At 47.8% G+C, this 19,907-nt stretch overlaps 1 protein-coding gene across 5 annotated transcripts in view; it reads left to right on the plus strand.

The window, feature by feature from the left end:
- The window catches only part of fus (epithelial splicing regulatory protein fusilli), a 149,362-nt gene that overhangs the window by 7,879 nt on the left and 121,576 nt on the right, over positions 1–19,907 (plus strand). For 4 of the 5 annotated variants that reach the window (XM_043009187.2, XM_086541082.1, XM_043009183.2 and 1 more), the window contains exon 2: positions 9,918–10,061. In XM_043009187.2, the coding sequence (XP_042865121.1) occupies positions 9,918–10,061 (144 nt within the window). Of the gene's footprint in view, positions 1–8,755; positions 8,792–9,917; positions 10,062–19,907 lie in introns of those variants that run through there. The other variant, XM_086541081.1, reaches the window with a different exon arrangement.

Below are 19,907 nucleotides of genomic sequence, written 5' to 3' on the forward strand. Positions count from 1 at the left end.
TCCCACCTTTCCCTCCTCTTCCCACCTTTCCCTCCCCTTCCCTCCTTTCCCTCCTCTTCCCACCTTTCCCTCCTCTTCCCACCTTTCCCTCCTCTTCCCACCTTTCCCCCCTTTCCCCCTTTCCCTCCTTCCCCTCCTTTCCCTCCTTCCCCTCCTTTCCCTCCTTCCCCTCCTTTCCCTCCTTTCCCTCCTTTCCCTCCTTCCCCTCCTTTCCCTCCTTTCCCTCCTTCCCCTCCTTTCCCTCCTTCCCCTCCTTTCCCTCCTTCCCCTCCTTTCCCTCCTTCCCCTCCTTTCCCTCCTTTCCCTCCTTCCCCTCCTTTCCCTCCTTTCCCTCCTTTCCCTCCTTTCCCTCCTTTCCCTCCTTTCCCTCCTTCCCCTCCTTTCCCTCCTTTCCCTCCTTCCCCTCCTTTCCCTCCTTTCCCTCCTTTCCCTCCTTTCCCTCCTTCCCCTCCTTTCCCTCCTTTCCCTCCTTCCCCTCCTTTCCCTCCTTCCCCTCCTTTCCCTCCTTTCCCTCCTTCCCCTCCTTTCCCTCCTTTCCCTCCTTTCCCTCCTTCCCCTCCTTCCCCTCCTTTCCCTCCTTTCCCTCCTTTCCCTCCTTTCCCTCCTTTCCCTCCTTCCCCTCCTTTCCCTCCTTTCCCTCCTTCCCCTCCTTTCCCTCCTTTCCCTCCTTTCCCTCCTTTCCCTCCTTTCCCTCCTTCCCCTCCTTTCCCTCCTTCCCCTCCTTTCCCTCCTTTCCCTCCTTTCCCTCCTTTCCCTCCTTCCCCTCCTTTCCCTCCTTTCCCTCCTTCCCCTCCTTTCCCTCCTTCCCCTCCTTCCCCTCCTTTCCCTCCTTTCCCTCCTTTCCCTCCTTCCCCTCCTTTCCCTCCTTTCCCTCCATCCCCTCCTTTCCCTCCTTTCCCTCCTTTCCCTCCTTTCCCTCCTTTCCCTCCTTTCCCTCCATCCCCTCCTTTCCCTCCTTCCCCTCCTTTCCCTCCTTTCCCTCCTTCCCCTCCTTTCCCTCCTTTCCCTCCTTCCCCTCCTTTCCCTCCTTTCCCTCCTTTCCCTCCATCCCCTCCTTTCCCTCCTTTCCCTCCTTTCCCTCCTTCCCCTCCTTTCCCTCCTTTCCCTCCATCCCCTCCTTTCCCTCCTTTCCCTCCTTTCCCTCCTCCCCCCCCCTTCCCTCCCTTCCCTCCTCTCCCTCCTCTTCCCACCTTTCCCTCCTCTTCCCCCCTTTCCCTCCTTCCCCTCCTTCCCCTCCTTTCCCTCCTTTCCCTCCTTCCCCTCCTTCCCCTCCTTTCCCTCCTTCCCCTCCATCCCCTCCTTTCCCTCCTTCCCCTCCTTCCCCTCCTTTCCCTCCTTTCCCTCCTTCCCCTCCTTTCCCTCCTTTCCCTCCTTTCCCTCCTTCCCCTCCTTTCCCTCCTTTCCCTCCTTCCCCTCCTTTCCCTCCTTTCCCTCCTTTCCCTCCTTTCCCTCCTTCCCCTCCTTTCCCTCCTTTCCCTCCATCCCCTCCTTTCCCTCCATCCCCTCCTTTCCCTCCTTTCCCTCCTTCCCCTCCTTCCCCTCCTTCCCCTCCTTTCCCTCCTTTCCCTCCTTTCCCTCCTTCCCCTCCTTTCCCTCCTTCCCCTCCTTTCCCTCCTTTCCCTCCTTTCCCTCCTTTCCCTCCTTTCCCTCCTTTCCCTCCTTTCCCTCCTTTCCCTCCATCCCCTCCTTTCCCTCCTTTCCCTCCTTCCCCTCCTTCCCCACCTCCCCCCCCTTTCCCTCCTTCCCCTCCTTTCCCTCCTTCCCCTCCTTCCCCTCCTTTCCCTCCTTTCCCTCCTTCCCCTCCTTTCCCTCCTTTCCCTCCTTCCCCTCCTTTCCCTCCTTCCCCTCCTTTCCCTCCTTTCCCTCCTTTCCCTCCATCCCCTCCTTTCCCTCCTTTCCCTCCTTCCCCTCCTTTCCCTCCTTTCCCTCCATCCCCTCCTTTCCCTCCTTTCCCTCCTTCCCCTCCTTTCCCTCCTTTCCCTCCTTTCCCTCCATCCCCTCCTTTCCCTCCATCCCCTCCTTTCCCTCCTTCCCCTCCTTTCCCTCCTTTCCCTCCTTTCCCTCCTTCCCCTCCTTTCCCTCCTTTCCCTCCATCCCCTCCTTTCCCTCCTTCCCCTCCTTTCCCTCCTTTCCCTCCTTTCCCTCCTTTCCCTCCTTTCCCTCCTTCCCCTCCTTTCCCTCCTTTCCCTCCATCCCCTCCTTCCCCTCCTTCCCCTCCATCCCCTCCTTTCCCTCCTTTCCCTCCTTCCCCTCCTTTCCCTCCTTTCCCTCCTTCCCCTCCTTTCCCTCCTTTCCCTCCCTCCCCTCCTTTCCCTCCTTTCCCTCCTTTCCCTCCTTTCCCTCCCTTCCCTCCTTTCCCCCCTCCCCCTCCTTTCCCTCCTTCCCTCCTTTCCCTCCTTCCCCTCCTTTCCCTCCTTTCCCTCCTTCCCCTCCTTTCCCTCCTTTCCCTCCTTTCCCTCCTTCCCCTCCTTTCCCTCCTTTCCCTCCTTTCCCTCCTTTCCCTCCTTCCCCTCCTTCCCCTCCTTCCCCTCCTTCCCCTCCTTCCCCTCCTTCCCCTCCTTCCCCTCCTTCCCCTCCTTCCCCTCCTTCCCCTCCTTTCCCTCCTTCCCCTCCTTCCCCTCCTTCCCCTCCTTTCCCTCCTTCCCCTCCTTTCCCTCCTTTCCCTCCAGAATGAAAATGATAATTGTAAAGGATTTAAATGAGTTTGAAGCATTGGTCATTTTTTCTGAATAATTTTGAAAAAACTATGAACTGTCATTTATATTATTTATCGTTGGACTACATTTGTTTTTGTTTTTTCCAAAATCATGTGGAGGAAATAATGAATCTATGAGATACTGAAGTGACTCAAATGTACTTCTATTATCAGGTAATAATTGGCTAATTTCCGTAAAGAATTAGGATTCATTATTTCTTTTTGGAGCTTTTTAGTTTTACAAGTGTACTTACGGTTATAGATACACACATACATATGAATAGAGAGATATGCATGGCTATATTTGCAGATGTAATTGTGGATATAGATATAGATATGAAGTCGTACTAATCTGTTCCATCAAAATATGCTTAGTTGGCAACCTTAACCGGACCAAGACGGACGGGGGCGTAGCGCTTGTCAGTAGGCGGGATGAAAATGCCTTCAGGATGTTTTGAAACACGATTCAGGGCCGACGAACTTCATCCCACCCGCCTCGGGGATTGGACGATTCGATACCGTCGCGCTGAAAAGAACAAATACAATAACAAGAAGAAGAGGAGAGAGATACTTGGAGTCACACGAGAACGAACTTGCTGCGATTGTTCACGGTTTATTTCTTCTCTATGTGGAATCTTACGTCAAGGGGGTGGGAGGAAGGGAGATCCTCCTCTCACCTCCTTTTCCCTCCCCGCTTCCCCTCCCCTTCCCCCCTTCTTCCCTTCCCCATTTCCCATTCCCAATTCCTCCCTTCTCCCTTTCTCCCCTTCTCCCCTTCTCCCCTTCTCCCCTTCTCCCCTTCTCCCCTTCTCCCCTTCTCTCTTCTCCCTTCTCCCTTCTCCCTTCTTCCTTGTATATATCAGTAATGCGTGCGTGTGTGTATGCGTTTATGAATGGGTCGTGTGGCCATATGCCTGTTTCTATGTAGGCCTATATATACATACATACATACATACATACATACATACATACATGTGTGTATAATATAAATATATATATTATAATTATTATATATATATATAAATATATTATTATATCTATAAGTATATATGTTTATATTTATATGTATATATAGATATATATATATATTTAATATAAATATATAATATAAACATGTATTTATGTATATATATATATGTATATGTATATATATATATATTTATTATATATTTATATATATATATATATACATCCACATATACATGTTTATCTGTATATATTTTAAATATATATATCTATATATATATATATATATATACTATTATTATAATGTAACATATTTATCATGATACATGTGTGTGTGTCTATATATATACATATTCTATTACATATATGCATGCATTCATACATACATATATATTTTATATTATAATACATACCCTAATTACAAGCATGCATACATAACATACATTCATACATACTACATACATAATACATCATGCATGCAATACATGGTGTGTGTGTGCTATATTATATATATATATATATATATATATTAAATTATATATATATATATAGATATGTTATATATTATATGTATATATATATATATACATATATATATATATACATATATATATACATATATACATATACATACATATATACTTATATACATATACATATACATATTATACATATATATATACACACAAGGAAGCATGTGTGTGACGTGTTTGTGTTTGTGTTTATGTTCTTGGCTACTTACGGTTTTGACTCGCACCCGCTTACAGTAAAACTAGCGTGTCCAGATTAAGATTAACGGTAAATTCAAATCAATTTGGGGCTATCTTTGCAGTTACGAGATTTCAACTGAGAATTTTTCCTAAGCAGTTTCGACGCCTGTCATGTACCGGTATTTGATAATGAGATGCCTGCTAATTGTTGCTTTTATATGATTATTCTGTGTTTGATGTTTTTCATCATTTTAGGACTTATGCAGATCTTTGTTAAGTTGTATATTTTATTGACTTGTTTATCTTAAAGGTGTGCTTTTGAGATTCCGTTATTTTTTTTCTTGATTTCACAATATAGGAATAAGACGTTAGTAGTTGTTAATTCGTTGTTATGCCGCAGATGACGTCATCATCAGTAAACATGACTGTACTAGTTGGGTCTTCTCACTCTAAATTTCTTGCAATTGGCGTTCCTTTGTTTCCCACGCTCCCCTTTCCTATTGCCTTTACTACCGCCCCTTCCCCTCTCCCTCTTCCCCTTCCCCTTCCCCTTCCCCTTCCCCTTCCCCTTCCCCTTCCCCTTCCCCTTCCCCTTCCCCTTCCCCTTCCCCTTCCCCTTCCCCTGGCCACCTACCCCACCCACTTCCCTCCCTAGCCTCCTGCCCTCTCTACCTCCCTCCTCCTAGTGTGTGAAAAAAGGCGATCCTTCACGTAAAACGGGAGGAGGGGGGCCAGGGAGGGAGGGGGGAGGGGGTTGAAGGAAACCTTGAGTGAGGCTTCCGATGCTTTTTTAAACCTCTTCGCACTTGACATTTAGATTGTCTTCTAACCTTCCTTCGACATCCTTCGTCTCGGCTGTTGGAGTCGGCTGCTCGGTCGGTTGGTCGGTCGGTCGGTCGGTTGGGGCAAGAGTTAAAGAGGGGGGGGGGGCTTAATTTGTTTTTAATTTGTCTGTCTGTCTGTCTGTGGAGCTGTTTGCCTGGCTTTTTTGGTGGTTGTTTTTTTCCGCACGTGTTTTTTTTAATATAAATGTTTTGATTTATGTCTACTGCTTTTATAAGCACTGATTTATTTTGTTTTATCGTCGGACGTAATCTGTCTCTGTTCATCTATATAGCTACATATGTGTTTGTCTGCATGTGTCTGTGTCTTCGGTGTGTGTGTATTAATGAGTTTTGTTAAGAGCCGCGACTAGAAACTTTTCTATTCCAGCTAACGCAATGGATAATGTATGATTGAATTGTCGAAACATCTTTACCCGTTTGCCTTTTAATGTTAATCAGGGTTAGAAAGTGGATCAAGTCAGATCTTCGAAGGTGACTTTTAATGACCTCCAGAAGGGGAGGGAGGGAGGGAGGGAGGAAGGTAGGTGAAGTCGGAGGGGAGGGGGGAGAGGTAGATGAAGGGGGAAGAAGAGGAGAAACTAGAAACTAGATGAGTGGGTAGGATTGGATGATGATCATGATGAGGAGGAAGAGGAGGAGGAGCAAGAAAGAAAAGGGTAGGAATAGCAAGGAGGAAGAGGAGAAGGTGAGGGAGAACCCTCCAGGTGCAAAAAAAAAGTTAGCGAGAGTAAATATTTCAGACGAGACCATGGGGTGAGAGGCAACGAGGGTTGGGGAGGGGAGGGGGGAAGAAGGAGAGAAGAGGGGATGGGGAGGGGGGGAGGAGACCGCGAGGGATGAAGTGAGGGGTGGGGGAGGGGGGAGGGGTTGAGGTAGCGGTTCTGCAGGATAGAAGGATGGCGGAAAAAAATAGAGATTGAAGTGTGTGTAGCCTCGTCCTACGCAGCGACTTCAACGCGCTGATTAGGTCTGCGTTGTTCCGTAGGCCGTTTTGGTGATCGTCGTTTAGGCCTATCGGTTTGTTGGTTATTATTTTGCTCTTCCTTTGTGCAGTATGATGGGACGTTTGTGTTTGTAGGACTATATTTGTATATTTTTGAGCGAGAAGGAGGAAAAGATTAAGGAAGTTTAGAGAGAAAGAGAGAAAGAGAGTGAGGGACAGGGAGAGGGTGGTATGCAGAAGTGGGCGTAGGCGTCTGTCTGCCGAGGCGGGGCTAGAAGGTGGCTTTCGGGGGGGTGGGGGGAGACCTTGGTGCTTGTTGCCCTGGGCGCCTTTCTCTCTCCCAATCCTCCTCCTTTGCTAAGCCGCCCACGTCCTCATCTCTGTGGGCCAGCTTCCCTCTTTCGTCCTTTTGTCCACTTTTTTATGAATATGATTTTGATTAGTTTTTTTTTTCAAATGTTTGGCATTCGGGTGCTTGGTTTGGGTTTGGTTCTTTTGGGTTTTATTGATGGTGTGTATTTGTCTCTGGTGCTGGCTGAATTTTGTGTTACAGAGCGCCCTTTCTCTCTCTCTCTCTCTCTCTCTCTCTCTCTCTCTCTCTCTCTCTCTCCGGTCTTCTCTCACAACTTCTCTCTCTTTTCTCTCTCTTTCATCTATTTCTCACTTTCTCTCTCTTTCTCTCTCTTTCTCTTCTCCTTCGAGTGCCCTTCTCTCTCTTTCTCTCTCATTTCTCACTCTCCCTCCTTCTCTTCTCTTCTCTATCTCTCTTCTTCTCTCCTATCTCATCTTCCCTTTTTTCTCTCTTTCTTTCTCTCGTCTTTATCTCACTCTCTCTTCCTGTTTCTCTCCCTCTCTCTCTCTTCTCTCACACTCTTCTCTTCTTCTCTTCTCTCATCTCTCTCTTCACTCTCATCTTCTCACACTCTCTCTCTTCTTTCTCTCTCTACATCTTCTTCTCTCTTTTCCTCTCTTTTCTTATTCTCTTCTCTTTACCTCTCTTATTTCTCTTTCTTCTTTCTCTCTCCTCTCTCTTCTTCTCTCTCTCTCTCTCTCATTCTCTCTTTTTCTCTCTTCTCCTTTTCTTTACACTCTCTCTTTCTCATCTCTACTCTCTCTATTTTCCTCTTTCTTTCTCTTCTCTTCTCTCTTTTACCTTCTCTCATCTTACTCTCTCTTTTTCCCTCTCTTCTCTTTTTCTCTCTCTCACCAGTCTCCATCTCTCTCATCTCACCTCACCTTCATCTGATCCTCTCTCCTCCTCCTCATCTCTCCTCATCTCTCCTCCTCTCTCTCTCGCTCTCGCATTCTCTCTCTCTTTTTTTTCTCTCTCTCTTTCTTTCTCTCTCTTTCCTCGCTCTCTCGTCTCTCTCGTGTACGCTCGCGCTCGATTTCAGGCTCTCTCCTCTCTCACTCTCACCTTTCTACTGTGATTCATTACATTCGTCTCTAATTCTTACTCTCTCTTCTCCTCTCCTAGTCTCTCTCTCTCTCTCTCTCTCTCTCTCTCAAGCTCATTGTATCACTCATCTTTCTCTCTTTCCCTCTCCTCCCTCGCCTTCCTCCTTTCCTCCCTTACTCTCTTACTCGAATTTAAGTCCTTTTTGTTATAAGATTTTCCTTTAACGCCATGCATTGAGATGGGTGTCGGAGCTCCTATGCAAATGGGATGTCGGTGTTTTCGTGAGGAATTTAGTTTTTTGAATTTGTATTGCTTTTTTCTTTTTCTTTTCTGTTTCTTTTAGTTTCATCTTCTATTCTTCTTCCTTTTTTCTGTTTTTCTTGCCATTCTTTTCATTTTCTTTTTCGTTTTCTTTCGCTTTCCTAACCTCTATTTATTTACTTCTTGATTTATTTTTCTTCTTTCTTCTTTCTTCTCTTTTCTTCTTTATTCTTTCTTCTTTCTTATCCCTTTGCTTTCTCCTTCTCACACAGACTTCACCTGATGAAACCTCCACCTTGTCATTGCATGCAGGGCTGTGGTCTGCAAGCTTGTAAACTCTAACTCTTTTCACCTGTAGGAAGTTACCCAATACTGTTGATGCCACCGCCTGCTGTGGCTGACATCATGGTCTAGACTAATGCAGGCTCGTGTCCTTAATCACTTTCGGACACTTTATTAATTTTACTGGGTTTGCAAATGGCATGGCATGATGTGACACTTTGTAGTATGAATGTTCTGTCTTTCTATCCTTTTGTTTGCATTATTATGTATGCGTTATACACATACAGTCACGCACGCGCGCGTTTATATATCCATATAAGCGCGCACACACACACACACACACACACACACACACACACACACACATATATATATATATATATATATATATATATATATATTTATATTTATATATATATATATACATACATATACATATACATATATACAAATATGCAAATACACAAATATGCAAATATACAAACACGCACACGCACATGCACACACGTGTATGTATATCATAAACTCCGCGTTTGCAGTAGTTGTAGATGTTTTCAAGTAATGAAAGTTTTGCATCAGGCTATACGTAGGTCTATAACTCCTTAGTGCATTAACAAAGTGTTTTTTCGCGCTTCTGTTGCCTGCAGCCACCACCCTGGCCATGCACCAGTGTTGCATGACATCCCAAAGGTGAGAAAACATCTTCCTAAACCAAGTGTTTGCTTCTGTCACTGTTAGCGTTGGTTTACCTTTTCCCCTGGGGCGTCTGTGCTCTTTTTACGACATTAAAACGGCATTGGTGGCGGGGATTTTTTCTTGTATTTTAGGGGTGGTTGTGCAGTTTTGTATTTCCAGGGTACGTTTTGTATACATGCACAAACATTCACACGAACACGCGCGCGCGCGCACACACACACACACACACACACACACACACACACACACACACACACACACACACACACACACACACACACACACACAGAGCTTTTACACTTTCCCGTTTTCATTTTCCCGGTTTCCGCAACGCACTCGTTACGAACGCATATCATTTAAAAAGCTTTTTACGGGAGAAATGAAACACAGACAGACAGACAGGCGAGAAGGAAGAATCCAAATATTTATACCGATTGGTAAACTTACCTCAAAAATTTTACATATTCAAATCATTTACCTTCCTGTCGCCAGGTTTACACTTCCTTTCATTATAGACTACCTTAAACTCTCCTTATTATCATTACAGAAACACAGCCTGGTCTTAGGGTGAAAAAAGACAGACAGACAGACAGACACAGTGGATAGAATAGGAACGCAAATCTCTTGTTTACTTGTGTTTGTAATCTTTGCTTGAGGAAGTGGTAAACAAGAGTGACTTGGCGGTTGCTCTTATTTGGGAGCGTGTGTTTACTATGTTTATGTATATATTTTTTAAATTCCTATGGTTGTGTTTTTATATTATGTTGCCTGTCATTATGGTGGTTGTTGTTGTTTTTATTTATTAATGTTACTTTGGTTAGTCGAATCACTAGATTCTTTCATCAGAAATTCTCGTCTCTCTCTCTTACTCACTCTCATTCTCATTCTCGCTATCTTTGTCTTACTCCTACACTCTCGCATCCCTTTTCCCCTCCATCCCCACCCTTCCCCCTCCCCATCCATTCCCAAACCCATATACAAAACCCCAAGCCATCATCAACCCCCAATTTTCCCCCAACGCCCCCCCCCAAAAAAAAAAAAAAAATAAAAATAAAAATAAAATAATAAGACCGTTTCACTAATACCTCTCTTTCTCCCCCCTCCCCCCGCCCTCTCGCAGGTGGTCACGGAACAGCAGTACATCGTCCGCCCTCTCTCGGGGGACATCAACGAGAACGTGCTCGGTGAACAGTGCCGGGAGGACTACGGACTCACGGAGGAACAGGTCAAGAACGGCCAGCCCATGGAGAATGTCGTCGACTCGGTGAGTGTTTGCTTGTTTGTTGTTGCTCTGGGGATCGGGAAGTGGGTTTTTGTTTGTTTGATTGTTTGTTTTATTTAGGATTGTCGTTGTTTTTGTTATGTATTGATTATTAGCGTTTCTATTGATATTATCATTTTTATTATTATCATTAAGATCATTATTACAGTTGTGATTATATATTTTTTTATTATTATTGTTACAATTATTATTATCATTATCATGATGATGACGATGTTTTTATTTGCTGCTTTGGCTTTTTCATCGTTCGTCCGTGGGCTTTTCCTTCTTTACAATTTTTTAATCATTTTTTCATGTCCTGTTTGCCGCTCGTGTTGCGGAAGAGAGGGTTCGCCAAACTGCGTCAGCCTTTAAGCGCTGCGGGCGGCTTTCGAGGCCTTGTGATTTACTAACAAATTGGCAGACGGACAGATAGAGAAATATGATAATTTCAGGCCGATGAAATTATATATATATATATATATATATATATATATATATATATATATATAAATATATATAAATTTATATTTATACACTATATAAATGAATGCGTTAATCAAACATGCCATTATGTTAGCATAATGTTCGCCTTGAGAGGAAGAAATAATGACGCGTATTGCCACAAAGAAGTGTCATTGTCCTTGATGTTATTGATTGTCAGAATTCCCATAAAAGGACGAGCGATCCCTCTTGGGACACGGGGAGGGGGGAGAGGGAGGGGGGAGGGAGGGTGTGTGTGGGTGTATTAGTAGGTGGGTGTGAAGACGAGTTAATGTGAAAATAATGGGGAGTCGGTATTGGTGAGAGAGAGAGAGAGGGAGGGGAGGGAGGGATGGAGGGAGGGAGTGGGAGTGGGAGCGAAATAAGGAGATAGAAGGAGAGAGGGAAGGCGAAGGCGAGACATAGACAACAAAAAAGCGTCGAACGGACCAATACTGATCGCATTCATATATATCACTCAAAAACGAATAGAATGCATAAAAAAACACTATGGGAATAGAAACCCAGAGGGATCACGGGAATTAAAAATGGGATGAGACTGCAAGCGCATTGAGCGAGAGGAAATGGCGGAAGTAGAGATGAGTCATTACGAAAGATGGGGGGTAGGGGTGGTTGGATGAAAGTGGGGAAGGGAGGGAGGGAGGGAGGGAGAAGGGGAGGGGAATAGAGGGAGGGAGGGAGAAGGAGAGGGGAATAGAGGGAGGGAGAAGGAGAGGGGAATAGAGGGAGGGAGGGAGGGAGAAGGAGAGGTGAATAGTGGGAGGGAGAAGGAGAGGGGAATAGAGGGAGGGAGAAGGAGAGGGGAATAGAGGGAGGGAGAAGGAGAGGGGAATAGAGGGAGGGAGGGAGGGAGAAGGAGAGGGGAATAGTGGGAGGGAGAAGGAGAGGGGAATAGAGGGAGGGAGGGAGAAGGAGAAGGAGAATGAGATTGGAGAGAGAGAGAGAGAGAGAGAGAGAGAGAGAGAGAGAGAGAGAGAGAGAGAGAGAGAGAGAGAGAGAGAGAGAGAGAGAGAGGGAGAAAAGGTGTAGAATAGATCGAAACGATGGATAAAATGGCAGGTGTGGATAAGGGAGTGATAATGACTATCATACTGATGATTGCTCGAGAGAACAGCCCGGGATAAGGGTATATGTACGCGTGTGTATGTGTGTGAAGTCGTTTAGGTAATGCAACCCCTGTATTCTCAAGCCTGTGTGTGTTCTATTCATTATTCTCTACACTTTCGATTCTGCAATTCATGCCTTCAAATATGACGGCCACTACCTCCTCGTGCGCTAAGGGTGCGTGGTAGAGGCGGCGGCGGCGGCGGTGACGACGTGGTTCCTGTATCTCCTCGGCCGCCTCTGGATTCGTAGTTTCCTAGCGCTATTAAATCGCAGGAGAGGGAAAAAAAGGGGGGGGGAGTCATTCCTCTCTCTTCCAGCCGATGAGTCGATTCGGCCGAGATTTTTGGCTCCTTGCGTAGCGAGTCGGGCGATCGAGCACTTTTGTTTTGTGAACGAGATGGGTATCTGAGCGTTCAGTATTTCTGTGGATTGGTTGCATGTTTATTTTCGTGGAAATTTCAGGACGTGGCAACCAAGCCGAGCGCGCAGATGAGGCGAGGGGATAAGGTCTGAATCCCTTGAGGACAAAGCGGGATTTTCGCCTCTACGACGGCTGCCATAAGGGTAACACAAGACTCGGGCGAGCAGCCGTCGCCTGCCTCAAGACGGACACTCTCGCAGGATAACACGTCGTTTCCACCCTTAATGGCGCACAAACACGTTCCAGCCGTAATGTTTATGGTTTGAGGTTTTCCTTTCGTTTGCGTAAGTTCTTTGCTCATTCTGACGGTACGAGGCGAGGAGAATGTTTCGGGTTTTATATCGCTTTTGGGACGTCGCGATTGCCCATGATGCAGCAGGGAGCCAGGGCGTTTGCGGAGGCAGGAAGAAGGCTGATGAACTTTGAGGGAGGGAAGGAGAGAGAGAGAGAGAGAGAGAGAGAGAGAGAGAGAGAGAGAGAGAGAGAGAGATGAAAATGCACAATTCATTACTGTAGTCTCAAAACAGAATATATTTCTACTGGACTTAGTAAGCATCTTGTACTGCGTAGATCATAACATTCGACTGCATTTATGCCTCCTGAATGATATCAGTGACACACGAGATTTACGTACCACCGGGCCTCGAAATTAGCATTTTACGGCGCCCTCTCCTGATTCCTTTCTAATGGAGTGTTGAAATCTCTGGGAAAGAGATCCCATCCCTAGCGGGGTCCCTCCATCTCGTGGGCCTTAAGTTTACGGTTTATTGTCTCGGCTCCTCGCGAATGAGAATAGACGCTCTGAATCGAAACAACAACGCTTTCGGGCCAAAACGGAGGGGGAGGGGGATAAGAAGGGGGAGGGGGGAGGGAAGGAGCAGAAGAGAGGGAAGGAGAAGGAGAGAGGTAGGTAGGTAGGCTGGTAAGTTGGTAGGTAGATTGGTAGTTGGTTGGTAAGTAGTGATCGTGTTCCAAGGTGTGTTTATCTGTAATGGTGTCTCGTTCTCCCCGGCGCCGACCGCGGCCGAGGGTGCGTCCGTAGCCCACGACGAGCGGGTGCGGACCCTTATTATCATTCCGAGCTCGAGGCTGTTTACACGTCGTTCCTCAGAGCCAATTCCCGTGCGTCTGTCGGTGCTGGAACTGTTAAGTTGTATGTGACATAATAAATGTTACCTGGCTCTCGGGTCCTGTCAGTACGCACCCACCTTGGTTGGTGACGGCGGCGAGATGCCACGAGGTGCTTGCTTGCCTGCCTTGCCTCGCCTCGCCCCAACCGCAGTTTCGTCTAGGTTGCCATGCACTCGAAACAGCTGTTCCAAGAAAAAAACTTGAACTTGCTTCAGACTCTGCAAATGTTATGATGTGGAATAAACGCAATAGGAACAAAATATAGCGGAGTGTTTTGTTGTATCTGGCAACTCTCGTCTACCATCTGCCGACATGTTGTCAGGGCTGCCAACTTGACCGATGATTCTAGTTCAGTTTTTGCGGGTTTTTAAAAATCGTAATACGCTAATGCTTTTGTTAGTGGTCATTGTGTCATTGCGTGCAGTTTTTTGAGGTTTGAGCTCTGATGTTATTCCGAGCAGAACAAGATGCAGATGTTTGGTTGCAAATGAGAGCGGAGTATAATTAAGCAGGGCTGACCACCCACAGGAATCCCACAGGTAAAACTCCTTAAAGATCCTCCCGTTGCCGCGAGCTTCCTGGCCGCTTGCCCTCCGCTACTGTCGAGCCCTGGGCTGGAGGATGACTCTCCCGGGATGACTGATGATCGCGAGATGGTTTATGTCGGCGCTGATGACGACTGGCGCGACCGTATCGACGACGTGCTGCGGCGCTCCTCCCCGGGCCGTCTCGAATAGGAGGCGCTGGAGGAGGGGGCTTGGTGGCGACCACGATTGGTTTTCCTTTTCTTGTTGAGGGCGTTTTTGTCTTTTCTTTCTTTTTTGAGGCGACACTTAGCCAGAGATTCAGACCGTGGCACTGCACCATCTGGCCGCAGAAGGAATGTTTTCGAACTATGGCGACGCGGAGGTGGCGTGCAGGGACGCGATTTCAAATCGTTAAAACATTAAAACATCGGATGCGGAGATTCGGTCTTTCCTTCACGCGTCGCCCCTCGATCCACACCCGCGAGGTTTCCCCTTACCGGCCTCCTTTTGAATGGACCCTCCCCTCTTCTCCCCCCTCTCCCCCTCTCTTTCCTTACCCCTCCCAAGCGTCCCCTTGTGTCTCTATTCAACCCTCAGGTCTGTGCTATTGAAAGATCGGGAGTTCCCCTTGGCTGGGCCTGCTACTCCTGCTGCCTTTGGCTCTCCTGCCTTCCCTCAATACCCTTGGTCTGCCTTCCCCTTCCTCCCCTCCTTCCCCTCCTCCCCCTCCTCCGTCCTTGTCCCCTTCTCTCTTACTCATTCTTGTGCTACGACTAGACTTACTCTACTGCTGGTCATGTAACTCAGGCATGGGTCGTAGCGAAGGTGTTTTGTGATTGCGTGGACGTGGTCTAACTATAGCTACACCCCCTCTCTCTCTCCTTCCCCTCAACCCCCTCACCCCCCCTTCCCTCTCCTCCCCCATCACCCCTCTTCTGCTTTCCGTTAGCAGGGAGGCGAGTTAGTTGGGTGTCTTTCCGCTTTGTCGTCTTTCTGTCGCGGCGTCATTTCGCTTTGCGCATTTTGTCATATCTTTTTTTTTCTCTCTCTTGTTTAAACGTTTATTTCTTCCAGACCTGATATTTTTCCCGTATTTTAACATTCGTTTGTTATGATAATCGTCCTGAATTACGAGATTTAAGGGGGAGGAGAAGGAGGGGAGCTGAGAATGTGTATTCTGCGTCGAGAGAAGTTCTTCCCTCCTTCACTATTCCGGATCCCTGAGATTATCTTCGCCTCCCCTCTCGCTCCCTTCCTTCCCCTCCTCCCCCGTTACCTTATACCCTCCCCTCTCTCTCTCCCTCTCTCCTCCCCCCCGCACTGTTTCATTGTATTGGTGGCTCCAGACTACCCCTCTTTTCTCCCTCTCTCGCGCCCTCTCTCTCTCTCTCTGTTCTTTCTCTGTCATCCTCGCTTGCCTTTCTCTTGTTTCCTTCGCTTTCTCTCTCTCTCTCTCTCTCTCTCTCTCTCTCTCTCTCTCTCTCTCTCTCTCTCTCTCTCTCTCTCTCTCTCTCTCTCTTTCTTTTTCTCTTTCTTATTCTCTTTCTCTTTCTCTTTCTCTTTCTCTTTCTCTTTCTCTTTCTCTTTCTCTTTCTCTTTCTCTTTCTCTTTCTCTTTCTCTTTCTCTTTCTCTCTCCCCTTTCATTTTGCCTTCTTTCTTTGCTTCTTTCATTCTTTCATTTTGTTCTTTCTGTCTTTCTTTCTTTCTTTATCTTTCTGTGTGTGTGTGTCTCTCTACCCCCAGCAGCCAACACATATTAGTCGTCCGTTCTTTTCACTCATGCTCATTTCCTGCCCCCGGTCGTGTGTGCATTTTTGTATGGATTTTTGTTGAATTTCCCTCTTCCACTCCTCCCTTCTCCCTCCCTCCCTCCCTCCCTCCCTCCCTCCCACCTCCCCCATCTCCCCCTTCCCCCTATGTCGGTTGAGGTTGGAGGCGGGGGGGTAGTCGGGGTAGGGGGGTAGGTGGGCAGGGGGTAGAGGATGCATTTTTGTCGTGGGATTCTCGGACAGGCGACAATTCTTTGCTGCGTGTGGCGTGTTTCTTGAGACCTGGCCCACGTCGTCACTGCGGGAGGGGGGTGAGGGTTAGGGGGAAGGGAGGGAGGGAGGGAGGGAGGGAGGGAGGGTTGTTGCCATATATTGATTAGAAACGCCTGGTCTATTTGTTTCTTTTTTAATGTTTCTTCTCCCTGTCCGTGCTGAGTGTTCGTTCGAAAGTGCATTTAACTTTTGAAGTACAAAAAAAAAAAATCCAAAGGGTGACTAGACCATCCCAAGAGATCGGTCGCCGTGAAGTGGCGAGCGAGCGATTCGACGCCACGGGTAGAAGAGTGTAGTCGACGCGCGCGCTTTATCTACCATCATCATCTTGACGGGGCGAGTTGTCTCCTGCCCTCATGGCCAATTACCGAATGCCCTCACCTTTTCTCCCGGCCAGGTAATGCCGTGCCCGCAGCCGTCGCTCGCCGTGCACCGGGCCCACTGCTTTCACTTGGTGGGCTTGTTGCTTGTGGGATTGTTCTTGCTTTTTATAAGGATTGTGTGAGATAGTGATGAAGGGAGGGAGAGAGAGAGAGAGAGAGAGAGAGAGAGAGAGAGAGAGAGAGAGAGAGAGAGAGAGAGAGAGAGAGAGAGAGAGAGAGAAATGCACGTAGCTGCACCGGAACTCGTGTGTTCTGAGGGTCACCGGCGTGAGTCCGGAAAACAGCTGGCAAATCGAGCCAAGTCTTGACCACCGGCGACCCACGTGTTCTCCCTGCCGTTTACATTTCTCTTTCTCTTCTTTCCTCCCTCCCTCTCTCCCTCCATCCCCCATTCCCTCCCTCCCTCTCTCCCTCTCCATACCTTCCCCCGTTTCCCCCAGTCCTTACCTTTCCGTCCCATAGAACCTTCCAGACCTACCTCATTTCGTCCCAAGTTGGCTGGCTTATTTTTGTTTCGTTTTGTTTTCTCTCTTTTTTGCTTTTCTTCTTTTCGTGACTTCCGTTCTTGCGATACGGAGTTCCGCCTCGACCTCGCGACAGTTGTTCCTGCGTAGATTTCTTGTGTTATCGGAGGAGACGGCTTCCTGTTTCCTTTTCTCTCTCTCTCTCTCTCAATCTATCTATCTATCTGTCTATCTCTCGCTTCTCTCTCATTTCACTTTCTCTCTTTCTCTCGTTCTTTCGTTCTCTCTCTATCCATCTTTATGTCTCTCTATCTGATTGGGAATCGGTTGGTTTTCTTCGCTTTGTACTGTTCTCGTTCTCTTTCTCGTCGCTAGGGACCATTTCCGCGTTAGATCTCGACGTCCCATAAATGCGAGGCACATTGCTTGAGCGCGTGTGTTCCCAGGGTCTAGCCATTACTGCCATCTGTTCCATGCTCAGGGTTAATGGGACTCATGACTGCGCCTTGAAAAATGTTTTGTATTTTTTTGTGTTCTATCCCCAAATAACAATCTCGGGCGTGGCTGTGTCGTGTGGAAAGAAGGTCTCGGTTATCCCGCCATTATTGCGCGTGACGAGGAGCCTTTCTTGTTGTTACGGTGCGCCTGTGTTGAGACGTTCCAAGGTGGTGCGTTAGCCGAGGCGCTGGCCGAGGGCAGATGTCCGGAACACCTGCTCGCTTCGGTTGTTACGCCGACGGTCTCCTGTCGGGAAAGGAACAGGAGACTGGTTCTCGCCCCTGTTACCTGGAGTCTATGGTGGTCCTTGCGATCCTTGGAACCTCGAGTCGTTGGATCATCTTGGGAACCTCACGTCGTGGAGTGTCGTTGATTTTGTTTTTTATTTGGTTCGTGATGCTTCTGTTTGGTCGAACGATTCCTCGCGGGCTGTTTCCACTCTGGAAGAACTATTCCTGGCCTAAGGTTTCGTGAGAAAAGTTAATGATAGACCGCCCCTAGGGTTATCATCAGAGCAGCTGCTGTTAGAGGGCACGTGTAGATCTTGAGACGCCCGCCAGTGTGCTCTCAAAGTGCGTCAGTCGTTGGCGCGTTTAGCTTTGTGTCGCCTTCCTTTAAAGACGCACAATGACTCTATTCTTCGCGTAACCGTAATGAGCGTTTGTAGCTGTCTCGCATCAAGGGCCGAGGGCGTGCGTTGCATTCACCCGCCTTTTATGGAATTTGGGGAGTGTTGGCCGCTGTGATGGGCATGCTTATCGTGGGTGTGCTTGCAACCCGTTGAGCAACCTGCTCACACCGCCTGACGCTTGTTCCCTCGCACCCATTCGCTGCCTGCGCGCCCTTGCGTGGAGGACCCGGCAGGAAGGAAGACTTTCTCCGTCGGACTCGCGAAACGCCCACTGATCTCCGGATAGTCGCTGGTCCGACGGGGAAGAGTGAGATGGATGTTGACTTAGACAAAGACTGTGCTCTGTTTCCTTCCCCTATCTCCCCTCCCCCCCCCTAATTCCTCCTCTCCCTTCTTCCCACTTTCCATTCTCTCTCTCTCTCTCTCTCTCTCCTCTCTCCTCTCTCCTCTCTCTCTCCTCTCTCTCTCCTCTCTCTCTCCTCTCTCTCTCCTCTCTCTCTCCTCTCTCTTTCTCTCTCTCTCTCTCTCTCTCTCTCTCTCTCTCTCTCTCTCTCTCTCTCTCTCTCTCTCTCTCTCTCTCTCTCTCTCTCTCTCTCTCTCTCTCTCATACGCATATATAGAGTAACTAACTAGTGCGTAACACGCATCCATAAACACACGCAGTGACGAAATGTGAAACGGCATCTTTCTTTTTCTCCGCCGCCTCTCTCTCCATACATCTCTCTCCTCCTATCTCTCTACTCCGTAACACTCCTCTCACTCTCCACTCATCACCCACCCTCTCTCCTCTTCTCTGCATGTATAGTAGGGGAGTGAGTCTACAGTATGGGGAGTGGGTGGGAGAAGGGAGGGGACGATGCAGTAGGGAGAGAGAGAGGAAGGGAGGAAAAGAGAGGGTTTCTACTTTGAACTTTTTTCTTTCTTTCTCTTTTTTCTTCGTTTCTACGATTTGCCAATGATGGCGGAAGGAAAGAGGGAAGGGAGGGGGTGTAAGGAAAGGTAGGGGGGAGTGTAGGGAGAAAGGGGAGGGAGGGAGGAAGGAAGGTAATGTAAAGAAAGTTATTGGAAAGGGTGGGGGAAGAAAGGAGCGGAGAGGTGTTGAAGGGGATGCAGGGGGGAGGTGAGACGAGTAGGGAGGTATGGAGTAGGGGAGGAGGGGTATAAGGGGGGGGGGGCGTAGGAGTCGAAGGAGAAGCACGAAAGGACTCGTTGAACGGTTCCGTGGCGATTGTTTGTACGGAGGATGTTTGGTTTGGCTGGCCAGGAAAGGGTGGGGGGCGAGGGGAGGGGGGCAGGGGATATGGGAGACGAAAGGGAAAGGAGGGGGTAAGGCAGAGAGGATAAGGAAGATAAGTGAGAGAGTGAAAGGGGGGAGAGGGGAGAGAAGGGGATAAGTGAGAGAATGAAAGGGGGGGAGGGGAGGGAAAGGGATGAGGATGACGAGGGGAGAGGGGAAGGGGGAGGGGATGTAGACAATGGGAGGAACGTCCTGGTCAACATATACGCTCCGGGTCCACGCCCCACTCTCACTCTCACTCTTCCTCCCGCTGCTGTCCTTTCGCCGTCGGTGTTTTTGTTTTCCTTGTTTTTATGTAGTGGAAGAGGAGGGGAGGGGAGGGGAGGGGAGTATTTGCTTCGTTCTTTTTTTCATTTTCAGTTGGTTTCTCTATTTCGTTTCTCTTTCTTTCTTTCTTTCTCTCTGATTTTTCCTCCTCATTTCTCTCCTCGCCTCTCCAATTCTTTCCTTTCTCCCCCTCTCTTCTCCCTTCTGTCTCCTCAACAGTGGGTTCTCGCAAACTCTTCTTAATCCAACTTCGCATTGAGAGTTGCTTAAAAGTTTGTATTTTCCGCCACGCATACGCCCTTATTTATGACTTCTCTGTATGTATCGTTTTAATGCTATTCTTTTTTGTCATTTTAAGAGGTTTATTTGTTCTTTTTTTATTCTATGGCGTGGTGGATTGTGGGTTTGGGCGCGAGCATAGGCGTGGGCGTGAGAAATTGTGTTGGTAGCTGTTGTATTGAGTAAGAGGAAGATGCTTCGATTTACTCACTCAACACTCATTGCTACTACTATTTTTTTTTACTCACCGGTCCCCATTTCGGCCTCTGACCTTCAGTTCTGAGTCTGATGACCTGG

This window comes from Penaeus japonicus, unplaced genomic scaffold (genome assembly GCF_977035675.1).
Source record: "Penaeus japonicus unplaced genomic scaffold, GWHDUDI00000001_assembly GWHDUDI00000010, whole genome shotgun sequence".
NCBI classification, from domain to species: domain Eukaryota; kingdom Metazoa; phylum Arthropoda; class Malacostraca; order Decapoda; family Penaeidae; genus Penaeus; species Penaeus japonicus.